At 36.2% G+C, this 21,386-nt stretch overlaps 2 protein-coding genes across 2 annotated transcripts in view; one reads left to right on the plus strand and one right to left on the minus strand.

Annotated features, from left to right (window-relative positions):
* Nucleotides 1-452, plus strand: part of LOC125240236 (transcription factor SUM-1) — a 44,446-nt gene extending 43,994 nt beyond the window's left edge. Inside the window, exon 4 of the mRNA XM_048148065.1 lies at nucleotides 227-452. Within this exon, the coding sequence (XP_048004022.1) occupies nucleotides 227-303 (77 nt within the window). The 3' untranslated portion in view covers nucleotides 304-452. The remainder of the gene's footprint in view (nucleotides 1-226) is intronic.
* Nucleotides 453-15,936: 15,484 nt separating this feature from the next.
* Nucleotides 15,937-21,386, minus strand: part of LOC125240193 (ankyrin repeat domain-containing protein 50) — a 50,140-nt gene continuing 44,690 nt past the window's right edge. The window contains exons 31-32 of the mRNA XM_048148017.1: nucleotides 17,153-17,223; nucleotides 15,937-16,387 (exon numbers count right to left, since the gene is read on the minus strand). Coding sequence (XP_048003974.1) covers nucleotides 16,272-16,387; nucleotides 17,153-17,223 — 187 coding nt within the window. The 3' untranslated portion in view covers nucleotides 15,937-16,271. The remainder of the gene's footprint in view (nucleotides 16,388-17,152; nucleotides 17,224-21,386) is intronic.

Raw genomic sequence — 21,386 nt, forward strand, 5'->3', positions numbered from 1 at the left:
GCCGAACAAGGGGTAACAAGGGGTAGGCAGAGCACATGAAACTACTCAAGTGTCAATGTCACTCTTGGCAAAAAGCGTTTGAAAGAAAACGAAATTGTGACATTGCTGTGACAGGATGCCAGCTTCTCGCCTGCGCCACAATTTAACCCACATCCTACTGTCGTTTTCTGCGACAGCTATGGCAAGAAAGTTTTCTTATTATGACATAATCGTTTCTTGTCCCCAGACGAAGGAGGTTGTGGAGTCAACAGTCTAGCACGACTTCGGTGCATCGTCCAAGCCTTAACTACGAGGGACTCGTGACCGGCATCCGTATTATCCATAAATAACCAACCACAAATTAAAATTTTGAAAAAACCCCCGACCGCGACATAGTGGACCGATTTTCATGAAACATTTCTAAGAACACTCCCTACTCATTCAGCTTTTAAACAAAAAAGTAAAACTAAATCGGTTCATCCGTTCGGGAGCTACGATGCCACAGCTACACACACACAAACAGACAGACAGACCCAGACAACACCCCGTCGTTTTTGCGTTGGGGGTTAAATATCATTTTCATCACACTCGCACACTAAACGTGATTTTGCACGCAGGCGGAGCGTGAGTTATAGAAAAATCGTTCTCCCAAGGGAGTTATGACATTTCTAGTACCGTATTCGACTTTTTTTTTATCTTTTTACATATTTTTATATTGCAAGTGTGATGAAAAACATTGTGTGTAACTCGGGGGAGTATGAATATTACAAACTTCAGTCTTTAAATCCCTCCGGCAAGCCGTCGCGATTTAACTTACTCTCGTTAGTAATATTCAAGTTCCTCCCCTTGTTGCATAATGTACTATTCAACCCTTTTCTTCCCGTGTCAAAAAAACAAAAAAACCACTAGTGGTGGGCAAAGTAAAAAAAGAATACAGGGAGTCCCACGGCTATTGCAGAAGGAAAGTACCTTAAATATCAGAGACAGGATATATTGCTGAAAGAAGACTTCATTTTATTTTTAAAACTAAGAAAAACTGCATTCATAGATTTTTAAATAATTACATGGGTTAAACGGGAATCGAACCCGCTACCTACACGAAAAAAACACTGTAGTTTTGTCATACCGATCGATAGGCTTCATCATAAGACCGTTTTCACATTATCCGATCCGATATCGGATGTTGGAAGGAAAAATCCAATATGGCGCCTGTAATGTATGGGATATCGGTCCGACATCCGATATCGGATCAGATAATGTGAAAACGTACTGGATATTTTTTTACATACCTACTTAGTGTCGGATATAAAAAAGACTATGGATTTTAACTTTTACATGGCAACTCGTTATAGACTAAGAGCCTATAGCCACCAGACCTTCCTCATTTTCTCAAGGATGAAACTTTGGGATAATGTAGAGGTGGTACGACGTTAATGTCTGCATATTTAAGATATGTAAGATTCTTCCAGTAAGCCTTCAGCATAAATTCACATTAGCACTTAGTCACCATGGAAGTCATAATCATGGTTTATCTCTTGTAAGTAATACACACGGCACCAGGTCGGTAACTGTAGGCAAATACGAAGTGCCCAGAGTAACCAGCTACTATGGAGATAGATGTTTGACGAAACGTCTACCCTACATATTAAACTGTTTGCCTGCGGATATCAGGACGGAAGCCTGATTTGAAAGAGCTCTGTTTAAGTTTTTAATTGTTACTATCTAAATGTTATTTTAAGTCAAACTGTGAAAACCGTTTTGTGGGACATATTTTTTGTTATGAATGTACCTCTTGTGTTAATAAATTAATAAATTAATTAATAATATTATCTAGTTCGGCCCGACGGCCATTTTTTTGCTATAAGGTTTTTTTTTTAAAACAATAGCTTTCCTTAAATTCTCAAGGCTGATTTTTAGGGTTCCGTAGTCAACTAGGAACCCTTATAGTTTCGCCATGTCTGTCTGTCCGTCCGTCCGTCCGTCCGTCCGTCCGTCCGTCCGTCCGCGGATAATCTCAGTAACCGTTAGCACTAGAAAGCTGAAATTTGGTACCAATATGTATATCAATCACGCCAACAAAGTGCAAAAATAAAAAATGGAAAAAAATGTTTTATTAGGGTACCCTCCCTACATGTAAAGTGGGGGCTGATATTTTTTTTTCATTCCAACCCCAGCGTGTGATATATTGTTGGATAGGTATTAAAAAATTAATAAGGGTTTACTAAGACCGTTTTTTGATAATATTAATATTTTAGTAAATAATCGCTCCTAAAGCAAAAAAAAGTGCGTCCCCCCCCTCTAACTTTTGAACCATATGTTTAAAAAATATAAAAAAAAATCACAAAAGTAGAACTTTATAAAGACTTTCTAGGAAAATTGTTTTGAACTTGATAGGTTTAGTAGTTTTTGAAAAAAATACGGAAAACTACGGAACCCTACACTGAGCGTGGCCCGACACGCTCTTGGCCGGTTTTTTTTTTATATGTAATAGAAAAGACTGCAAGGATTTGACAATCATCACTTCCAGACCATTTCTGCCGGGCGTGACTTGTACCAGCCGCTTGAAAGTCTCTCTAACTTACCCTAATGTATAACACTTAACAGCCCTAATTTCTCAAGCCATAGCCGGCGCAAATGGTTAGTAAATAGTATTTTATGCAACTGGTGGTTAAAAGAGGTCAAAAAAGGTGAGTGGCGTGGGTAACGAATTTGAGGCGAAGCCGAAAATTGTTAATAAAGACGCCACGAGCATTTTTTGACTCAGTTAAACACCGTTGCATACAATACTTTTTCTACGACCAAGCACTTATTTTGAAAGAAAATTATAAATTCAACAAATACCTACTTTCAGTCATCTTAGTTATCTAGGTGGACCGCCTACCATTTTGAATATGCAGTTTGAGTGCAAACATGAAAATAAAACTGTCTATGGTATGGTTCTTTGAAAACTGGCCACTAAGACGAATCGAGCCGAGTTGAATCGAGTTCTCATACATTTGAATGCGATTCGACGCGTCGCCAATGAACGCAGCAGAAAACGAAGGAGTCTCGACTCTGCGAATTGGTTTGTTAAGTTGGTAGCAATGTATTTACTGAACTGTAACAGCTATATCGTGCTACTGCTACTAAATGTTTTCAGGGTATAGACTAGATAGACTTGTCCTGACATCTTTTATGTAGGGTTTTAAAGTTCTATGCACGACCTTGTAACTCACGAATAACAGTACGGGAGTAGAAAAAGATGATTATCAAATCCTTACAGCCTTTTCTAACACATGTATAAAAATCAGCCTTGAGAATTTAAGGACAGGCAATATTTAAAAAAAAACCTTATAGCAAAAAAATGGCAATGCGTTTGGCGACCGGTCTGGCGCAGTCGGTAGTGATCCTGCCTGCTACGCCGCGGTCCCGGGTTCGAATCCCGGGAAGGGAATTTATTAGTGTGATGAGCACAGATATTTGTTCCTGAGTCATGGATGTTTTCTATGTATATAAGTATTTATATATTATACAGAGTGGGGCCTGTAACAAAGGCGAAGAATTGAACTGTAGGCTATTCTCCTTATACTGATCAACATTTGTTCAGTGACTTTTAAAAATTATGAAGTCTTTAATATTTTAATTTTTCATACAAAATAAATATTAGCATCAATGTACGCCATTATTGTTGTCATTGACGTTGTCTGTCACACTTTAGACTTAACAGAATTCGCAATACATTACCTCTTAGAAAAAACTTTCAAGGGGCCCCACTCTGTATACCGTTGTCTGAGTACCCACAACACAAGCCTTCTTGAGCTTATGTCCTATAATATTTATTTATTTATTATTATTGATTTATTTAATGGCCAACGGGCCGAACTAGGTAATATGCAGACATTAAACGTCGATACCAACTCTACATTATCCCAAAGTTTCATCCTTGAGAAAATGAGGAAGGTCTGGCGGCTATGGGCTCTTAGTCCATTATATTCGTATGTAGTTATCTACAATACTAGAATAGTTATAAATTATAATGTAGCTAAAGTAATATTGTAAATACATATTGTGATAAGAGTATTTTTAGTTCGTAGATAAATTATTTATTGTAAATGTAGTAAAATAATTGTACATAGCCAAATTACATAATAGTTTTTGAGTTTGTAGTTTTATTTTACCACCTGTGATTTTAAACGTACAGTCAATAACACACCTGTGAATACAGACAGAGTTCAAAATAGTATTTTATGCAACAGGCGCTTAAAGGAAGCCAAAAAAGACGAGGGGCGTGAGTAACAATTTGAGGCGAAGCCGAAAATTGTTAATTAAGGTGCCACGAGTATTTTTTGACTCAGCTAAACACCGTTGCATACAATACTTTTTCAGTACAGATGGTCGTTTTTTTACGCACTAGTTCGAGAAGTGGTTCATTATATGCCAGGTCGAAACTTCGGAGGCTCATCTGTACTGAAAAACGTCGTACGATACACGTGCAAAAAGGAAATTCGTAACTCGTGTCGATTTAAAACACTCCCTTCGGTCGTGTTTTAATTTATCGCCACTCGTTTCGATCTTCCTTTTTTACGCACTTGTATCGTAATGTACTATTTCTACGACCATGCACTTTCAGTTTTTAATAGTTTTCTTGAAATTCACTCTGTTTCCTGTATTTTGATGCAAAGGTTTGCACTGTCAGCTCAGCTGCCCAAAGCGTTATAACAATGTGTTGCCATGGTTACAGAGCCAAACAATGCGTTTTCAGCTTTTTGGATATTGCGCGCATACCTACGCGGAAAGCCGGCGGACGGCTTTGGGGAATATACTTATGGGTGCTTTCAAAAAAAACGTAAGAAAAATGTAAAATTGATAGTTTTAGTCGGTGAAATACTACACTTTCCGTTATCCAACAGATTTATTTAATTCAAGTTTCAGTTAGAGCATCTTATTATCTTGATTTTTATAAGACTGGATTTTCGATAACTAACTCACTAAATTAATTATGAATTTTTCCCCTCACTAGCTCGGAAACACGTGTTTTGTCCTTTAATACCAGCGGGTAAAAACGCATTTTATCCACTAGTGAGTAAAGTAATTTGACCTTGAATAAAGTCAAATTAACTGCTTTAAAATTGATAAAAATAGGTGAATCTAATAATAAAGATGATTTACCACCTGTGGAACTACTGGAAGCAGTGATAAATACGCATTTTTTGCGTTGTAGTTTCCTCGCTATAGTGAGGGGAAAAGTTTTGTGTTACACTCGGGTGCAAATGTATTTTACTTCTCGTGTGTTAAAAAACTCGCAAGTTCAGGATTCTATTCTCGAACCACTCGCTTCGCTCGTGGTTCAACTATAGAATCCTTTCACATGCTCGTTTTTCAATTCCACACTCGGCGTTAAAATACAACTTTGCCCCCTTGTATAACAAATAACTATTTCTGTAATGCACGTTTAAAAAAACTCACGTATAGAGCTGAATTAGTCGATCTTATTTGTAAAATTTGGACAATTTTTAATACTAAAACAGGTAAATTTATAATTCGTATATCCTGTACTACAATCTTCTAAGACTACATTTTTATTATAAGGTTTTGAAAAAGAGTAAACGAGGCTAAGACGAATTCAATTTTTTTCAGAAATTACCTAAAATTAAGTGACAATTTCCTTGAAAATCTACATCACATCGAAGTAATTTTTGTACTTAATTAATCTGCAACGTTTACTTAAACTGCTGTTATGCCTTAGTGATTATAAATTGCTATTATTTATTTTTGGCAATTTTTTGAAAACGAGCCTTCACCGGTACAATTATTACCACTTTTGGACATTTTCTCATATTTTGTTAGACCAAGAAGAAAAAGTCTTATAATGTGATATATATTTGTAAACTACTCGCAAAGCTCTTTAATTTGATACCACACACGATGTGATTAAGCGCTCGGTTGCGATTTCACTGTTTTTCACACGAAAGCCCTCTTATGTAGGGTTTTAAAGATCTATGCACGATCCTGTAAATGACGGATCGGTTCGGGAGTAGAAAAAATATGTTTACAGAACTTTATTCCCTGTACATAAAGGTGTGTATATATATTTTTGGCACTCTGTACTCACAGCTATATTTTTGACTGCACCTAAAAACGTTAGGTATACCATATGGTAGGACTGATAGGTACAGATACCCGTACATACGATACACTTGCGAAAAGGGAATTCGTGACTCGCGTCGATTTAAAACACTCCCTTCGGTCGATTTTTAATTTGTCGTCACTTGTTTATAATTTCCTCTTTTCTTCACTTGAATCGTAATGATTCCGATCCGATATTTAACTTGATAAATATAAGCGATAAATAAAATCTTAAATATAAATATGTTATAGTTATTTGTTATACAAGGGGGCAAAGTTGTATTTTAACGCCGAGTGTGGAATTGAAAAACGAGCAAGTGAAAGGATTCTATAGTTGAACCACGAGCGAAGCGAGTGGTTCAAGAATAGAATCCTGAACTTGCGAGTTTTTTAACACACGAGAAGTAAAATACATTTGCACCCGAGTGTAACACAAAACTTTTCCCCTCACTATAGCGAGGAAACTACAACGCAAAAAATGCGTCTATCACTGCTTCCAGTAGTTCCACAGGTGGTAAATCATCTTTATTAGGGGAAGGTGAGGTATAATGATTCCCTTAAGGGAAAAACTTAACTGTGGCTAAAGCTGAAGACAAAAACCGCAAGATTTCTATTGTTGTAGGTAGTAAACTTACTTGACGTTGTAACTGCACACTTGTTTTTTATTATATGTGTGTATTTTTATAGTATTAGAGGTTTTTGATAAAGTTTAGTAAAGGATCATTTTATACACACCCTTGTATAAAATGATCCCTGGGGTAGGGGTAAAATAATCCCAGGGATCATTTTAAACCCGGCCCTTTATTTATTACGGCCCGGCATTTTATTACGGCCCGTTTGTGCAAACACTCTCGAGTTTTTTGTTGGGACAGTGCATATACTCGTCTCGTCAACATTAAATATCCGATGGGGTGGAAAATAATGTTTTGCTTGCACATTTGCGAAAGTCGAAAAAATTTGTCCACCACAGGCCTTATTAAAGGCTCGCGCCCGGGCAGAAGACATCGATTCTGGGGCACGCATCGTAATGTCCGGATGTCTACGTCTAAACTAAATCAACGAAGCCATTCAAGTCCAACTTTTCCTTTTTCTTCAGAAAATGGATGAGGTCAATTATTTCTGCCAGTTCGTGAGCTAAGCTTAAAACATCCTGTGTGGTCAGTCCGTACATTCTAGACTCCATGTCCTTAATGTAATCAACCAGTTCCTGTTCTTGTTCTAAGTTAAACACAGTTTGTTTGCGACCTAGCTTTTTAGCGGAGCCTACAGCTATTTTATTTTTACCTTTGGCTCTTTTTTTTAAAGCCATCACCGGGACCTTAAACTCTACTTGCAGTTTTGTAAGGCATGCCATCTCTGACGGCATCTAATGCCTTCTGCATTTTGTTCTTCAAGCCAATTTAGGCGATTACTTTTGCGTATATAAATTCGCGGCATGATCTGTAAAAACAACAAATACTAATGGGGTAAAATGATTCCAGGGATCATTTTAAACACATAGAAAGGCATCGTTTTGCCCCAAACACCAAATTTCTAGATATCGATCAAATTATAACCTTCAAATAACGCGTGCGGTGATCGAACATGGCTTAAATATTAGCTAACCGATATTAATACCCTCAAATAACACAATATTTCAATAAATACGAACATGAATAAAGTAATGAAAGTTCAAAAACAGGCTTATCTTAAATCAGAGCCACACTTTTTGATTATTTTTTAATAAAATCACGCCGAGCTCTCGCACCGCCATGACACTTGGAGAGGTGACTGGCTCAGGCGCGGGGAACATGTTTAAAGCGCATTTGGATAGATGGCACTAGTTGTCTCTGATTTAGGGCGGGGGATCGTTTGACCTCCAGGGATCGTATTACCTCACCTTCCCCTACTAGAATCACCTACTTTTATCAATTTTAAAGCAGTTAATTTGACTTTATTCAAGGTCAAATTACTTTACCCACTAGTGGATAAAATGCGTTTTTACCCGCTGGTATTAAAGGACAAAACACGTGTTTCCGAGCTAGTGAGGGGAAAATAAAATTACAAGCATATAATATTCATTAATTTCTATCCACGGTCGCATCGCATCAAAATATGACGGTGCCAATCTATTTCTGTAGACAGCTAAACTATGTAAGCTTTGATTTCATAAATTTCAAATCTGATTCTGATTGGGCGCGGCTTTGTTTGATTCCGCCCACTCTGCCCAGACTGTACTCTCATTGGTTGAGAGAAATGCGCGAGCGCTGGTGAAATGAGTTCTTAATAGTAGGCAACGAGATCTGTGGGTACCGTGATCAGAATACGTACATGTTTCTATACCGAGAATGACACGAAAATGGTATATTACGATACAAGTGAGGAAAAAAGGAGATTAGAAACGAGTAGCGATAAAGTAAAACACGAGCGAAGGGAGTGTTTTAATCGACACGAGTTACGAATTTCCTTTTTGCAGGTGTATCGTACGATGTATTTCAGTACAGATGGCCATCCGAAGTTTCGACCTGACATATAATGAACCACTTCTCGCACTAGTGCGTAAAAAAAGAAGCGATTCATTTCTTGTGGTTAGGTTATTCGATTCTTTTTCCCCTCACTATCTCGGAAACACGTGTTTTGTCCTTTAATACCAGCGGGTAAAAACGCATTTTATCCACTAGTGGGTAAAGTAATTTGACCTTGAATAAAGTCAAATTAACTGCTTTAAAATTGATAAAAGTAGGTGAATCTAGTAATAAAGATGATTTACCACCTGTGGAACTACTGGAAGCTGTGATAAACGCATTTTTTGCGTTGTAGTTTCCTCGCTATAGTGAGGGGAAAAGTTTTGTGTTACACTCGGGTGGAAATGTATTTTACTTCTCGTGTGTTAAAAAACTCGCAAGTTCAGGATTCTATTCTCGAAACACTCGCTTCGCTCGTGGTCCAACTATAGAATCTTTTCCCTTGCTCGTTTTTCAATTCCACACTCGGCGTTAAAATACAACTTTGCCCCCTTGTATAACAAATAACTATTAGAGTAGAACTGAAATGCTAGTTTATTTATACTGGTTATTTTGAACTGTAGCTCGGTAAACGGTTTGGAATGACGTTAGAGAAGGGCGTCGCTTGCGCAGTGACATCCTATCGATCATACGAACAACTGTTCTTATATCAACCTTAACGCATTAAGATGAAGTTCAAAATTGAGAGAATGCAGTTTGTTAAGTAAGGTACGTATGTAAGGTACAGCGGGGTAAATCTCGACTGGGGGGGCATTGTAACTAATCCATTGACACTGAACACGCCTACCGTATATATAACCGGTAGACACTCTATTTAATAATGCAAACATTGTAAAACATGGAAAAAATGGACCAGTTACATTTGCCCCCCAGTCGAGATTCGCCCGAGCGGTATATTGATGTAAAATAACACGATTCGCATCCAAATCCAACAATTTATACAATATTTATGATTCAAATTCATCGTTTATAGGTAAATTGTACCGTCCAGATTAAGACAGCAAGTTAAAATTTGTACGAAATTACTTTGCACTCTTGTGGATAAAATGCAATTTTCCTATCGGTTTTCGAATAGTATAACCTAACCACAAAATTAAAATTTAGAGAAACCCCCGACCGCGACATAGTAGACCGATTTTCGTGAAACATGGCTAAGAACACTACCTAAACTCAGCTTTCAGACAAAAAAAAACTAAATCTATATCGGTTCATCCGTTCGGGAGCTACGATTCCACAGACAGACAGACACGTCAAACTTATAACACCCCATCGTTTTTGCGTCGGGGGTTAAAAATTGGTGTTTACCCGTTGGTGTGGTCACAAAATCATTCTCGAGCTTAGCGATCTCTATTTCAAATAAAACACACATATAAGAGAAATTATATATATTTCAATATATTTCTTCACAACATGTATCGCACGGCACCACCTACGCTATATTCGTACAGATTCAACACAAACAAAATAATCTAAATCACAATGTCGCCAAACTCACACAAACGTTTACGAACCAAAGTTAATAAAATATAACCAGCTAGCTTTTGTCCGCTGCGGCGAAAATTCCGGAATGCTCCAAACTCCAACCCCCCCCCCTTTTAGGGTGGGGAGGGAGGCTATGTAACTCTAAATCCCTTCAACTATATCCGATTAAAAAATCACGTCAATCCGTTGCCGTGAAAGACGGAAAAACAAACAGACACACACTTTCCCACCTAAAATATCAGTATGGATTTTTCTTTCAAACACAAAAAAAAACTTGGCTAGTTTTGGCACATAATCTTCTCAAATAACGCCAACAGGGATCTAGTCAAGGCTAGTCTGCGTCTAGTCAAAGACGTAAATAACTCCGTATAGACAGATAAAGTCTAAGAAACAAACGTACCTCGGGACCAAGATTGATTTATATAGGATTAACGATCTTCATACTAATATTGTACCTCAATTTTTTGTCGCCACCTATTAAATAATTAACTACATGAAGATCCTGCGGCTGTCGTGAATCACGACACTCGTTATTAATACCCCCTTACATCTCTTGTTGCACAATGTATTAAAAATGTTTTCTTTAATTGTATTGTGAATTTTTCTCTCAAAGGTATCTTTTAATGGAATAATATCGGTATTTTTCTTTCTTGCTTTTATTATGGGAACAATAGAGATAGCAAGTTTTATCAAAGCTGTGTGCCAGTGTTGTCTTTGGTTCGTAAACTTTTTAAAATTAAAATGGGCACGAAATTTGACATAATTTTATATTACCTAATGTAACGTTTCGTATAATTTTGATTGCATATTTGCTTTCGTATTTTACTGCAATAAGTATTATATTAAATTAATTATATTTGTGTATATTATAAACGTTACATTAGGCTTTAAAACATAATATCACGCACCCAAAATCAATAAATAAATATTACTATATTTTTACAAAATAAGCGTAAACTAAGGCGTTATATGCGAAGATTTTTGCATGAGAGCCATATACATATATATATTCATATAACCCACAGCAAAAATGTTAAAATATTTGTAAAAAAAAACTAAAAAATATTGACTGGAGATTAGCAAGAATTGATTCAAAACTATAATATAAAAAATAATTTGTATTTTTTGTCACAAAAAATATGAAGATATTTTAGTTGTACATATTATAAGAACTTATTTTATGCAAAGAGAGTTATGTTATGAAATCATTTTAGTCATAAAACGAGTTATAACCACTTGGTAAAATATGAAAATGAATTTGCACGTCACTAAACAAAAAAAATAGTACATTACATCAGAGGCCGGGAAAATGAGGATTTCCGGCCAAGTGGGTATATACGGGATACCGGATAGGGATACGAGGCCGGGAATCCGTTTTCACGCCGAGGCATGTATAGTGCTTTTCTCAAACATACAATGAAATAAAAAAAATGCTCTAAAGGACAATATTTTATAAAAAAAAGTTACTTTGCAGGCCTAGGACTAAAAAATAATATGAAATCCCTTTACAGTCCTCTCGAGTTGTTGCGCCCAAAAAGCGATACTTCCCAGCCCATTTTAAGGAACGTAAAGACAATATTTCATTGCATGTTTGAGAAAAGGAGTTTTTATGAATATCTTAATACTTTTTATGACTTTAAAATACAATATACATGAGATATTATTGTTACATTTGTGTATGCATTCCCTTCATAGAAATCTAGAGGGTTAGTCAAATAAGATTTTCCAAATATTCATCTTGCGATGAATAATTTTCAAAATTCAGTACACTAAAAATATACAACAACGATATAAAATAAAAGGTAATGTTACAAACCGCTTTAAAAGCGTATTACTTTTATATTATATCGTAGTTTTAGGGCCGGTTGCATCAAACCGTCTGTCACCGTTAAAGCGTTCGTTAAACTTTATTGTATGAGAAGTTCCATAGACGTCTGCTGCGTGACGATGATGTGTCTGTCAAATGTGGTTGATGCAACTGGCCCTTAATAAAATAATATAATAAAAAAAGTATTCTAGCCTCAATTTTATGACACGAAATTCAAACTCGATCAAGATTCAGCCTCAAAAATTTAGTTAAATTTAATTTAATTCGATTTTTAATCTTATGCCGAAACACTACCACAACAATACCATTGAGAATTTTTAAAATTCTAATTTTTTAGCAATGACTTCTAAATTATCTAAAATTGTCTTTTTCACTTATTCAAACTTTGCATTTTTTGTATAAGATGTTTTGTCTTTCATTCAGAAGTAAAATTATGTTGAGTTCAATGAGTTTTTTTTAGTTTTAGTATTTTTTTCTTTAGTTATTGCCCATTGTCAAATCTAAAATAACTCAATAAAACCTTTTAATAACAAAGAAGTCATTGTATTTATAATTTTGCCTCTTTTTCCTAAACATTAGTGCCTCGAACAATACTGTATTAAATTTAAATAGGATTTCACCTAATTTACTTTTACATAATATTTGATGAATTTACTTTAAATTAAACCATAGATTATATTATATAAGAAGATTATACCATCTCATACATTAAAATATAACAGCCGAAAAGGGTGTAAAAAGTAGATGGTTCCATTAAAAATATAAATCGGCGCCATAAATCTATGTCAAAAGTAACACTTAACGCCATCTACAAGTACATATATATAATCGATGGCAACAAGGCATTTTGTTAGTGGCGCCATCTACTTTCTGCAAACTCTTAGGCGGTCGCATTTTAATGTATGGGACATAATCTTTTTATATTTAAATTATGTTCAAACAGAGATTATCAATGTTATATTTTTTATATTGCATCAGTAGCCAGTTTAAATTATACACTCGTACGCTAAGTTGGTGTTGCCATCTTAAAATTTCAAAACCCTACTATATTTATTAATTAATATCTAAATTACAATACATATTGCCATATATTAACTTGTGTATACACATCAGAAAGTCTTGGCGCTTCTTTAGACTTTTTAGCTGTTCGTTTTAGAATTTATATCATTTATGTCAAAATCTATAGAAACGCCATACTTACACAATAAATCGGGTAAACATCGACCGTACCCGTGCGGTCGGTGCAGACCCGGCCAAAGGGACTAGTATAATTCAAAACATCATAATATTACGTTTAAATGCACAACTTTTTTTTATCAGAATGTCTGAGTTTGTTCGCAGTTCTGAGATCACATTTGTATGGTTGTTGTACTATTTTGGTTTAATCCACCGGATTCTGTATTTTAGCACTAGGCCGTCGATTTATCTACGTCTAATGTTAAATTAGCAAGACATTTAATTTTCAGTACAGAAGGTTTTTTTTTTCAGTAGAGCGAGAAGTGGTTCATTTTCATCAGATACACGTGCGAAAAGGAACTTCGGTCATGTTTTAATTTATCGCCACTTTTTTCGAAGTTCCTTTATTCAGCACTTGTATCGCAATGTACTATTATCGAGACAAAATGTTTTTTTTTTCTAAAACAGATGATTCGTTTTTTCCACCAGGGGGCGATACTGAGGTGCAAGGTCTTTCTGACAGCAAAGTTCAAAATCCTAAACATATTAAATCGACATCTATTTGATTGGTGGATTTTGAAGTACTTGGAGTATTGGTGGATTAAGAACTAAAGACGATGTTATAAATGTATAAAGTCGTTTTAACACTTAAATTTGAATTCTGACATGCTGTCAATAGAGTCAGAAATAGATGATGCATATATACATCACTATGCATTTAAGGGTTAAAGACTACAAGAACAGTATCTTCCAATATTCTCAAGTTTTCACTGAAGTTTATTTTAACACTAATTTTCTACATACATATTTTAAAATCGAGTTAAAAGCAAATTTTCCTTAAGAAAATTTAGCTTAACCGATAAAACTTAGTCTCTAAGGACGTTTTTGTCTAATTATAGATTCAGATGTAGAGTATTATAGATACAGTCAAGGGTGCATCATTTTTGATATAATTTCATATTATTATTTCGTCTAAAGTAAAATTTGACATAAAAAATCTGAGGTGGATTGTATATTTGAATGTTATTTGATATAACTGTGCCAATGTCGTATTATATGAAACGTTAAATTATGTCAATAATTTGTATTACAACAAAACATTATATCAAAATGAAACAGCTAGTAAAATCTTACTACCAAACAGAAAAAATATAGATTTTTATGTTGCTAAAAATAGGTTTAATGAATTTAATTTCAGATTGTGAAAAGTCGAATTTTTGACATTTTTTTTTCAAAACAAAACTGAGTCAATTGCAGAAAATTTGTACCTTTTGGATTTACTAAACGTAAAACTAATAAAATCAAAGCGTCTTCAGTATTGACAAAAGCTAATTCTCAATTTCGTAACGTAATTGAGAACTTACTTCTACGACAATCGTTTTCGTTTGGACGAATGCATTCATCAAATAATTGCGTCACATGATATTTTCGACCTTACGGCTTTACACATAATGTCTATTTCTTGAGTTCTTCTCGCTTTTGTAGTTATCATTTGCGACGTTCTCAATTTAAAGGTGTCGAAATTGGCTCGTTTCACCGATCCGCGCGTCCTCTTATTTAGGAACGACACAATTTATAAATATTTAACTTTACAATTATGTTCTGAATTCTACAGTAAACACTGTACATTTTATTTTGTTTATATGAGTCTTACACATTTTAGTTTTAAATTAGCTCACAAAGACAAAGTATACACACAAAAAATTACGTCATATAAAAATATCAAAATCATAATTACACAATATCTCAGGTTTCAATTACGCAACAAATCATATTTACATAACTTAAAAATAATATTGTTAATGTCATAGGCTAAAAAAATAGACTTAACTGCCAAGTCCTTAGAATCATAGTCTTAATACTATGACTTCCTTTACACGGACATAATTGTGAATATAGATAATTAAAACAAATATTACACCACTTTTTCATCAATTTCTTTGATTTAATACCGATTCAATATAATCGTGACGATATATTAATGTCTATGTCATTAATATATCGTCACTACTTTGAAAAAATCTCGTATCTCACGCTGCTCCTCAAAGTTAAAACGCAGTAAGTCTATATGCATTCCATACATACTTACTACAATTTCCTTTTCATTGACAGACGAAGATACAAGTTTTTTTAAAAGTAGTGACGAAATGAGATTTGTCAAGAGGGCGCTGTTATTATGATGTATGGGTTGACAGTTCAGATTAGTATGAAGAAATTAGTTCTAATGAAATTCCGCAACATGGCGCGTAGTCTATATTTCTGGTCAGGCTTTATCATCATCATCATCATCATCATCATCATCATCATCATCATCACCATCATCATTTCAGCCATTAATCGCCCACTGCTGAGCATAGGCCTCCCTCCGTGTACGCCACTTATCCCGGTCCTGGGCTAATCTCATCCAGAAGTGCCCCGCAGTTTTTCGAATGTCGTCCACCTAACGAGCCAACGGATGCCAGGCTTTATATGGTGGTCAAATACACCATTACGGCTCAGCCACGACATTAGTCTAAGCGCGACAGCGGTGAGCGGCGCCCATACATTGGAGCGAGACAAGCGATGGGCCTTTTTATTCGCACGTATGGCTGCCGCGCTTAGACCAATGTCGTGGCTGGGCCGTTAACCGTTTCTGTGCTGATGGCACTTCCATTATATTTCATGAAAGTCTCACAAGAAATATAGGAAATTTAAATGTAGGTATAAAATATACTATCTATTTAATAAATTTAAATTTCCTATATTCACGGCCCAGCCACGACATTGGTCTAAGCGCGGCAGCGGTGAGTGGCAGCCATACGTGCGAATGAAAAGTCCCATCGCTGTGTCTCGCTCCAATGTATGGCCGCCGCTCACCGCTGTCGCGCTTACACCAATGTCGTGGCTGAGCCGTTAATCTCCACACAAAAATAAGGAAAGTGTAAAAACTTTTTTTTTTATTATTATAAATGGGCTTACTCTTGGCCACAGACTAGCCAAAGGCAAAGACGTGCTCTACGATGGAGTGAGCTCGCCCAGAAGATGATTATTCCCCATCATCATCATTCGCTTGCCCTTATCTCAATTACTTGAGGTCGGCGCAGATTTCTTCTTCCATATCTCCCTATCGGACGAGGAATTCTTCCTATCTTGAATATTTCGCAATTTTGAAAAGTTAGCACATCATTACAATAGGTGCTCTGTTGTCTCGCTCTAGTTTATAGTGGCGTCTCTTTCCTCCACTGGAAGGCGTTGGTTTTGACGGCGGGGTTGGCAGAACTGGCGCTGGCTGCTAGCGCCACCCCAGTGCGACGGATATTGGCGGCAGCACTGTCTGTAATAAGCATAATACAAAATTTTAAATTTTTGAAAAAACTCCGACATTATGGACCGATTTTCATCAAACATGGCTAAGAACACTCCCGACTAATTCAGCTAACGAAAAAAAATGTAATCTAAAGCGGGTTCGGGAGCTACGAAGCCACAGATAGACACGTCAAACTTATAACACCCCGTCGTCTTTGCGTCGGGGGTTACAAGAAGCGGCACGTAACTTTAGCGCTGAGTGAAATGTGGAGGGGATAGCTGGGCCCTTCGCCCCCTGTAATCCCCTGAGAGATCTGTTTTTGGCTTCTGCGCAATAACGGTCAGTGCTAAAGTTACGTACCGCTACTAGTGGACCGATTTTCATGAAACACTCCCAACTAATTCAGCTTTCAAACAAAAAAATGAAATCAAAATCGGTTCACCCGTACGGGAGCTACGATGCAACAGACTGACACACACAGACAGACACGTCAAACTTGTAACACCCCTTCATTTTTAACCCCCGACGCAAAAACGACGGGGTGGTATAAGTTGACGTGTCTGTCTGTCTGTCTGTCTGTCTGTCTGTGTGTGTGTCTGTCTGTGGCATCGTAGCTCCCGAACGGATGAACCGATTTAGATTTAGTATTTTTTTTGTCTGAAAGCTGAGTTAGTCGGGAGTGTTCTTAGCCATGTTTCATGAAAATCGGTCTACTATGTCGCGGTCGGGGTTTTTTCAAAATTTTAATTTTGTGGTTAGGTTATTACATCGGGGGTTAAAAATGTGACTTACCAAGGCCGTTCCTGACGTTCGCAACAAGTCGCATCGCCGGATTGGTGACGATTCCGTTCCTCTTTCCCTTACTGTGAACAAATTATATGATATAAAACTACAATAATGCAGGGTGAAAAGGGAACTTGACTGTAGTTAACATAAAATATTTTATACCATGCACAAAATAAAACATCAGATAATTATAAGAAAAACATGGATAGAAGTTAATTTCAAATCCAATTTCTACTTAATAAGTCAGGTAGAAATATATAAAGTAACTGAGTTGACCGTGACGTCACTCAATTTGATTTCATATAAATTTCATATCAGCAAGTCGTTCAAATTCGTTTTGACAGTTCTTAAAAAGAAGCTGATTTGACTAGGAGGCAAGTAGCTTAATACAGAAGACCGTCTTATGGGACCAATGCTGAAAACACGAGAAAAATGTTGGCTGTACAATAGAAATGAGCGGCATAATGACAATACAATACAATACATTTATTTTCCAAATCTGCAATACATAAGCCTAAGTTAATAATAGAAAAACAAACAATAGAAATATACAAGAGCTTAGAACAAACAGTAACCCTCACACTAAGGTCTAGCCTGTATCGTGAGGACTGGAGCTTTGATCCTACGATTTACCAAAGAATTACGAATACGATGACAGTCGAAATTTATTGAACAGCCAAATTATTTTTCGTGATTTCATAATTGTTCCCATAGTAAAAGTTGTTCATTATGAGCTCAAAAGTCACTTCGCAAAGTTAGAATGTTCCTTTTTATCATAAACATTTATTCTTATAATTTGTTTAGTATATTGTGTCCCACTGCTGGGCAAAGGCTGTCCTTTTTTCCTAGCGTCTCGGTTTAGGGCAATTTTCGATATACGAGCATTTTCAGAATTTGGGACCCCCCCAAATAAGCGTAAGTTGTTAACAAAAATTAACTCACTGTCAGTTTTGTGACGATAAATACGCATGAAATTTCTATAAGATTTTTTTTTTGTGTTAATTACTTTAATTTTAAGCGATAATCTACATTCAGAATGTGAAAAAAGTAAATTTTTAGACAGATTTTATGCTTAATTGTCGTCACAAAACTGACAGTGAGTTAATTTTTGTTAAAACTTAATTGGGGGACCCAAATTCTGAAAATGCTCATAAATAGAAAACATCTGTGCTCATTACACAAATGCCTTACCGGGATTCGAACTTCATTCGAGCCCGGGACCGCGGCTTAGCGGGCAGGGTCACTGGTCACTACGCGCTACGCCAACCCATCGTCAAAATTATAGTATTGTTTGCATTTGATTATTTTATCGATATATTATAACTACTACTACGTATAATTATGTTGTATTATCTGTTGGATAAAATGTTAATAAATAAAATAAAAATAAGTTTTCGAACAATACAGAGATTTGTTTTTTAGTTCAGTAGCCCATTTCTCAAAACTGAAAGTTACAAGTACAAGTTACAAGCGGAAGTCTCTTTTCAACTTGTCATATCGTCACTACTTTTAAAAAAACTTGTATCTTCGTCTGTCAATAAAATAGTACATTACATCAGAGGCCGGGAAAATGAGGATTTCCGGCCAAGTGGGTATATACGGCCGAGCGAGCGTGCGAGCGAGACCGGATAGGGATACGAGGCCGGGAATCCGTTTTCACGCCGAGGCATGTATAGTGCTTTTCTCAAACATACAATGAAATAAAAAAAAATGCTCTAAAGGACAATATTTTACAAAAAAAGTTACTTTGCAGGCCTAGGCCTAAAAATATAATATGAAATCCCTTTACAGTCCTCTCGAGTTGTTGCGCCCAAAAAGCGATACTTCCCAGCCCATTTTAAGGAACGTAAAGACAATATTTCATTGCATGTTTGAGAAAAGAGAATTGTAGTAAGTATGTATGGAATGCATATAGACTTACTGCGTTTTAACTTTGAGGAGCAGCGTGAGATACGAGATTTTTTCAAAGTAGTGACGATATTAGACATTGACTACCACTTGTAAATAGTAACTTGTAGCTTCAAGAAATGGGTCCCACTTAGTGTAACCCGTAAAATACCTACAAAATACTTCATCCACCCCCATATGAAAAAAAATAGATTAGGCGAAGAAAGATTATGTCAAAGCGACAGTATTTTAACACACCAAGAGCGCACAAATTGTTAACTATATTTTTTTTCAGTCCTACGGCCGGAAAGCGTCAAATTTCTGGCCGCTGCGCTAAACGTACCGCTTCCCGGCTCCGTCGAACAGAAAAATAGTATACACACCTTGGCCAGTAAATAAGAGCCTTAGGCATTGGTCCCACCGCGAGCTAGTAAGCTATGAGCTATAAAACGAACAAAATATAAGCACTCCCGTGCAAATAAAAGAGACACGGCGATATTGATAGCTCACCGCTGGGCGAGTAACTATAAACATCGTCGTGTCTCTTTTATTTACGTGGGATTACTTATCTTTTGTTCGTTTTTATAGCCGATAGCTCATAGTTTACTAGTTCGCGGTGGGACCAGTGCCTTAGATCACATATTTCGACCTCGGCTCGGCCGATAATTAAATGTGATTTGAGTATGTACCTAATCTACTATTGTTAGTTGTCACACACCACAACTGGTTATTTTTATAAGCAAATAGACGTTTATACTGTAACCAAAAATCTATAGAATATGTTAAGTGAATGGTATTTCAATCTAGCAGAAATTCTCGAAAAGTTTGTACATTTGGATCATGTCTCCGATTTTGATAAAAATTGGTAGACTGATAAAGTCCATGATACTGAGCAAGATCCACTAGGTTTCCTAAAATGTCACAGGTAGTTTGTATGAAACTTTCCTTTTTCGTTACCGAAAATGTAAAGAAATCTGGTAACAAAAAAGGAAGGTTTCATACAAAGCATCTGGAACATTTTGGGGATTAGGAAACCTAGTGGATCCTGTTCAGCATCATGGACTCTTAACAGCCTACCAATTTTTATCAAAATCTGAGACGTGAACCAATTGTACATTTTTTTCCGGAATTACTCCTAGCAACTAGATTTGGTAACATAAATACCTCTTATTTCTAATAATGTACAGAGTTTTAATATAACTTACTCAAATTACGTAAATTTATAGTCAATATCTTCAGGCATTTAAATAAATGTTAAAATTTTGTAAATCTACCCTCAAAGGGCTATGAAATTATTTTGCAATCCTGAATTTAACAAACTTAAAATATTCTATAGATTTAAATATGATAACGATGACAATGTTTTAATATTATTGTTAGTAAGCAACTTAAACAGAATTAAAACTACGTAAATATTTCATCTCAGGTACTGGTCTCACCAAAAGCGGGTAAGCTATAAGCAAATAGCTACGAACAAAAGATAGTAGCTCACGTGTAAACATAACCTAACCACAAAATTAAAATTTTGAAAAAACCCCCGACCGCGACATAGTGGACCGATTTTCATAAAACATGGCTAAGCCGCATTTTTTGTATTAGAAATCGCTAGTTAATATGAAGACGCTTACGATCGGAAAGCTGAAAGCACTCCTAACGACTAACTCAGCTTTCAGACAAAAAAAGTAAATCTAAATCGGTTCATCCATTCAGGAGCTACGATGCCACAGACAGACAGACAGACACGTCAAAAGGGACGCGATGATAGCGCGGGCGAGTTATAGTTCGTCGCCAAGCGATGAACTTATAAATCGCTCGCTCTCTCTTTTTAACCCCCGACGCAAAAACGACGGGTCTGTCTGTCTGTCTGTTTGTGTGTGTCTGTCTGTGGCATCGTAGCTCCCGAACGGATGAACCGATTTAGATTTTTTTTTGTCTGAAAGCTGAGTTAGACGGGAGTGTTCTTAGCCAGGTTTCATGAAAATCGGTCTACTATACTCTGTCAAACAAGTCTGTCAGTAAATAAGAACAAAGAAAACTATATGCATCCTTTTCTTTAGGGTGTTAGAGAAAAGGATACCTATAGTTTTCTTTGTTCTTATCTACTGACAGACTTGTTTGACAGAGTGAATGTCGCGGTCGGCGGTTTTTCAAAATTTTTATTTTGTGGTTAGGTTATATTTACACGGGAGTGACTATCTTTTGTTGGTCTCTATCGCTGATAACTCATAGCTTACACGCTTTTGGTGGTCTGGACCCAATATTATGTGCTCCCTGCCTATATAACTATGTCTTTTGTATTTAAATTCTTGTGCTCATACGTTTACGGCCCAGTCACCACATTGGTCTAAGCGCG

Source organism: Leguminivora glycinivorella, chromosome 27 (genome assembly GCF_023078275.1).
Source record: "Leguminivora glycinivorella isolate SPB_JAAS2020 chromosome 27, LegGlyc_1.1, whole genome shotgun sequence".
NCBI lineage: Eukaryota > Metazoa > Arthropoda > Insecta > Lepidoptera > Tortricidae > Leguminivora > Leguminivora glycinivorella.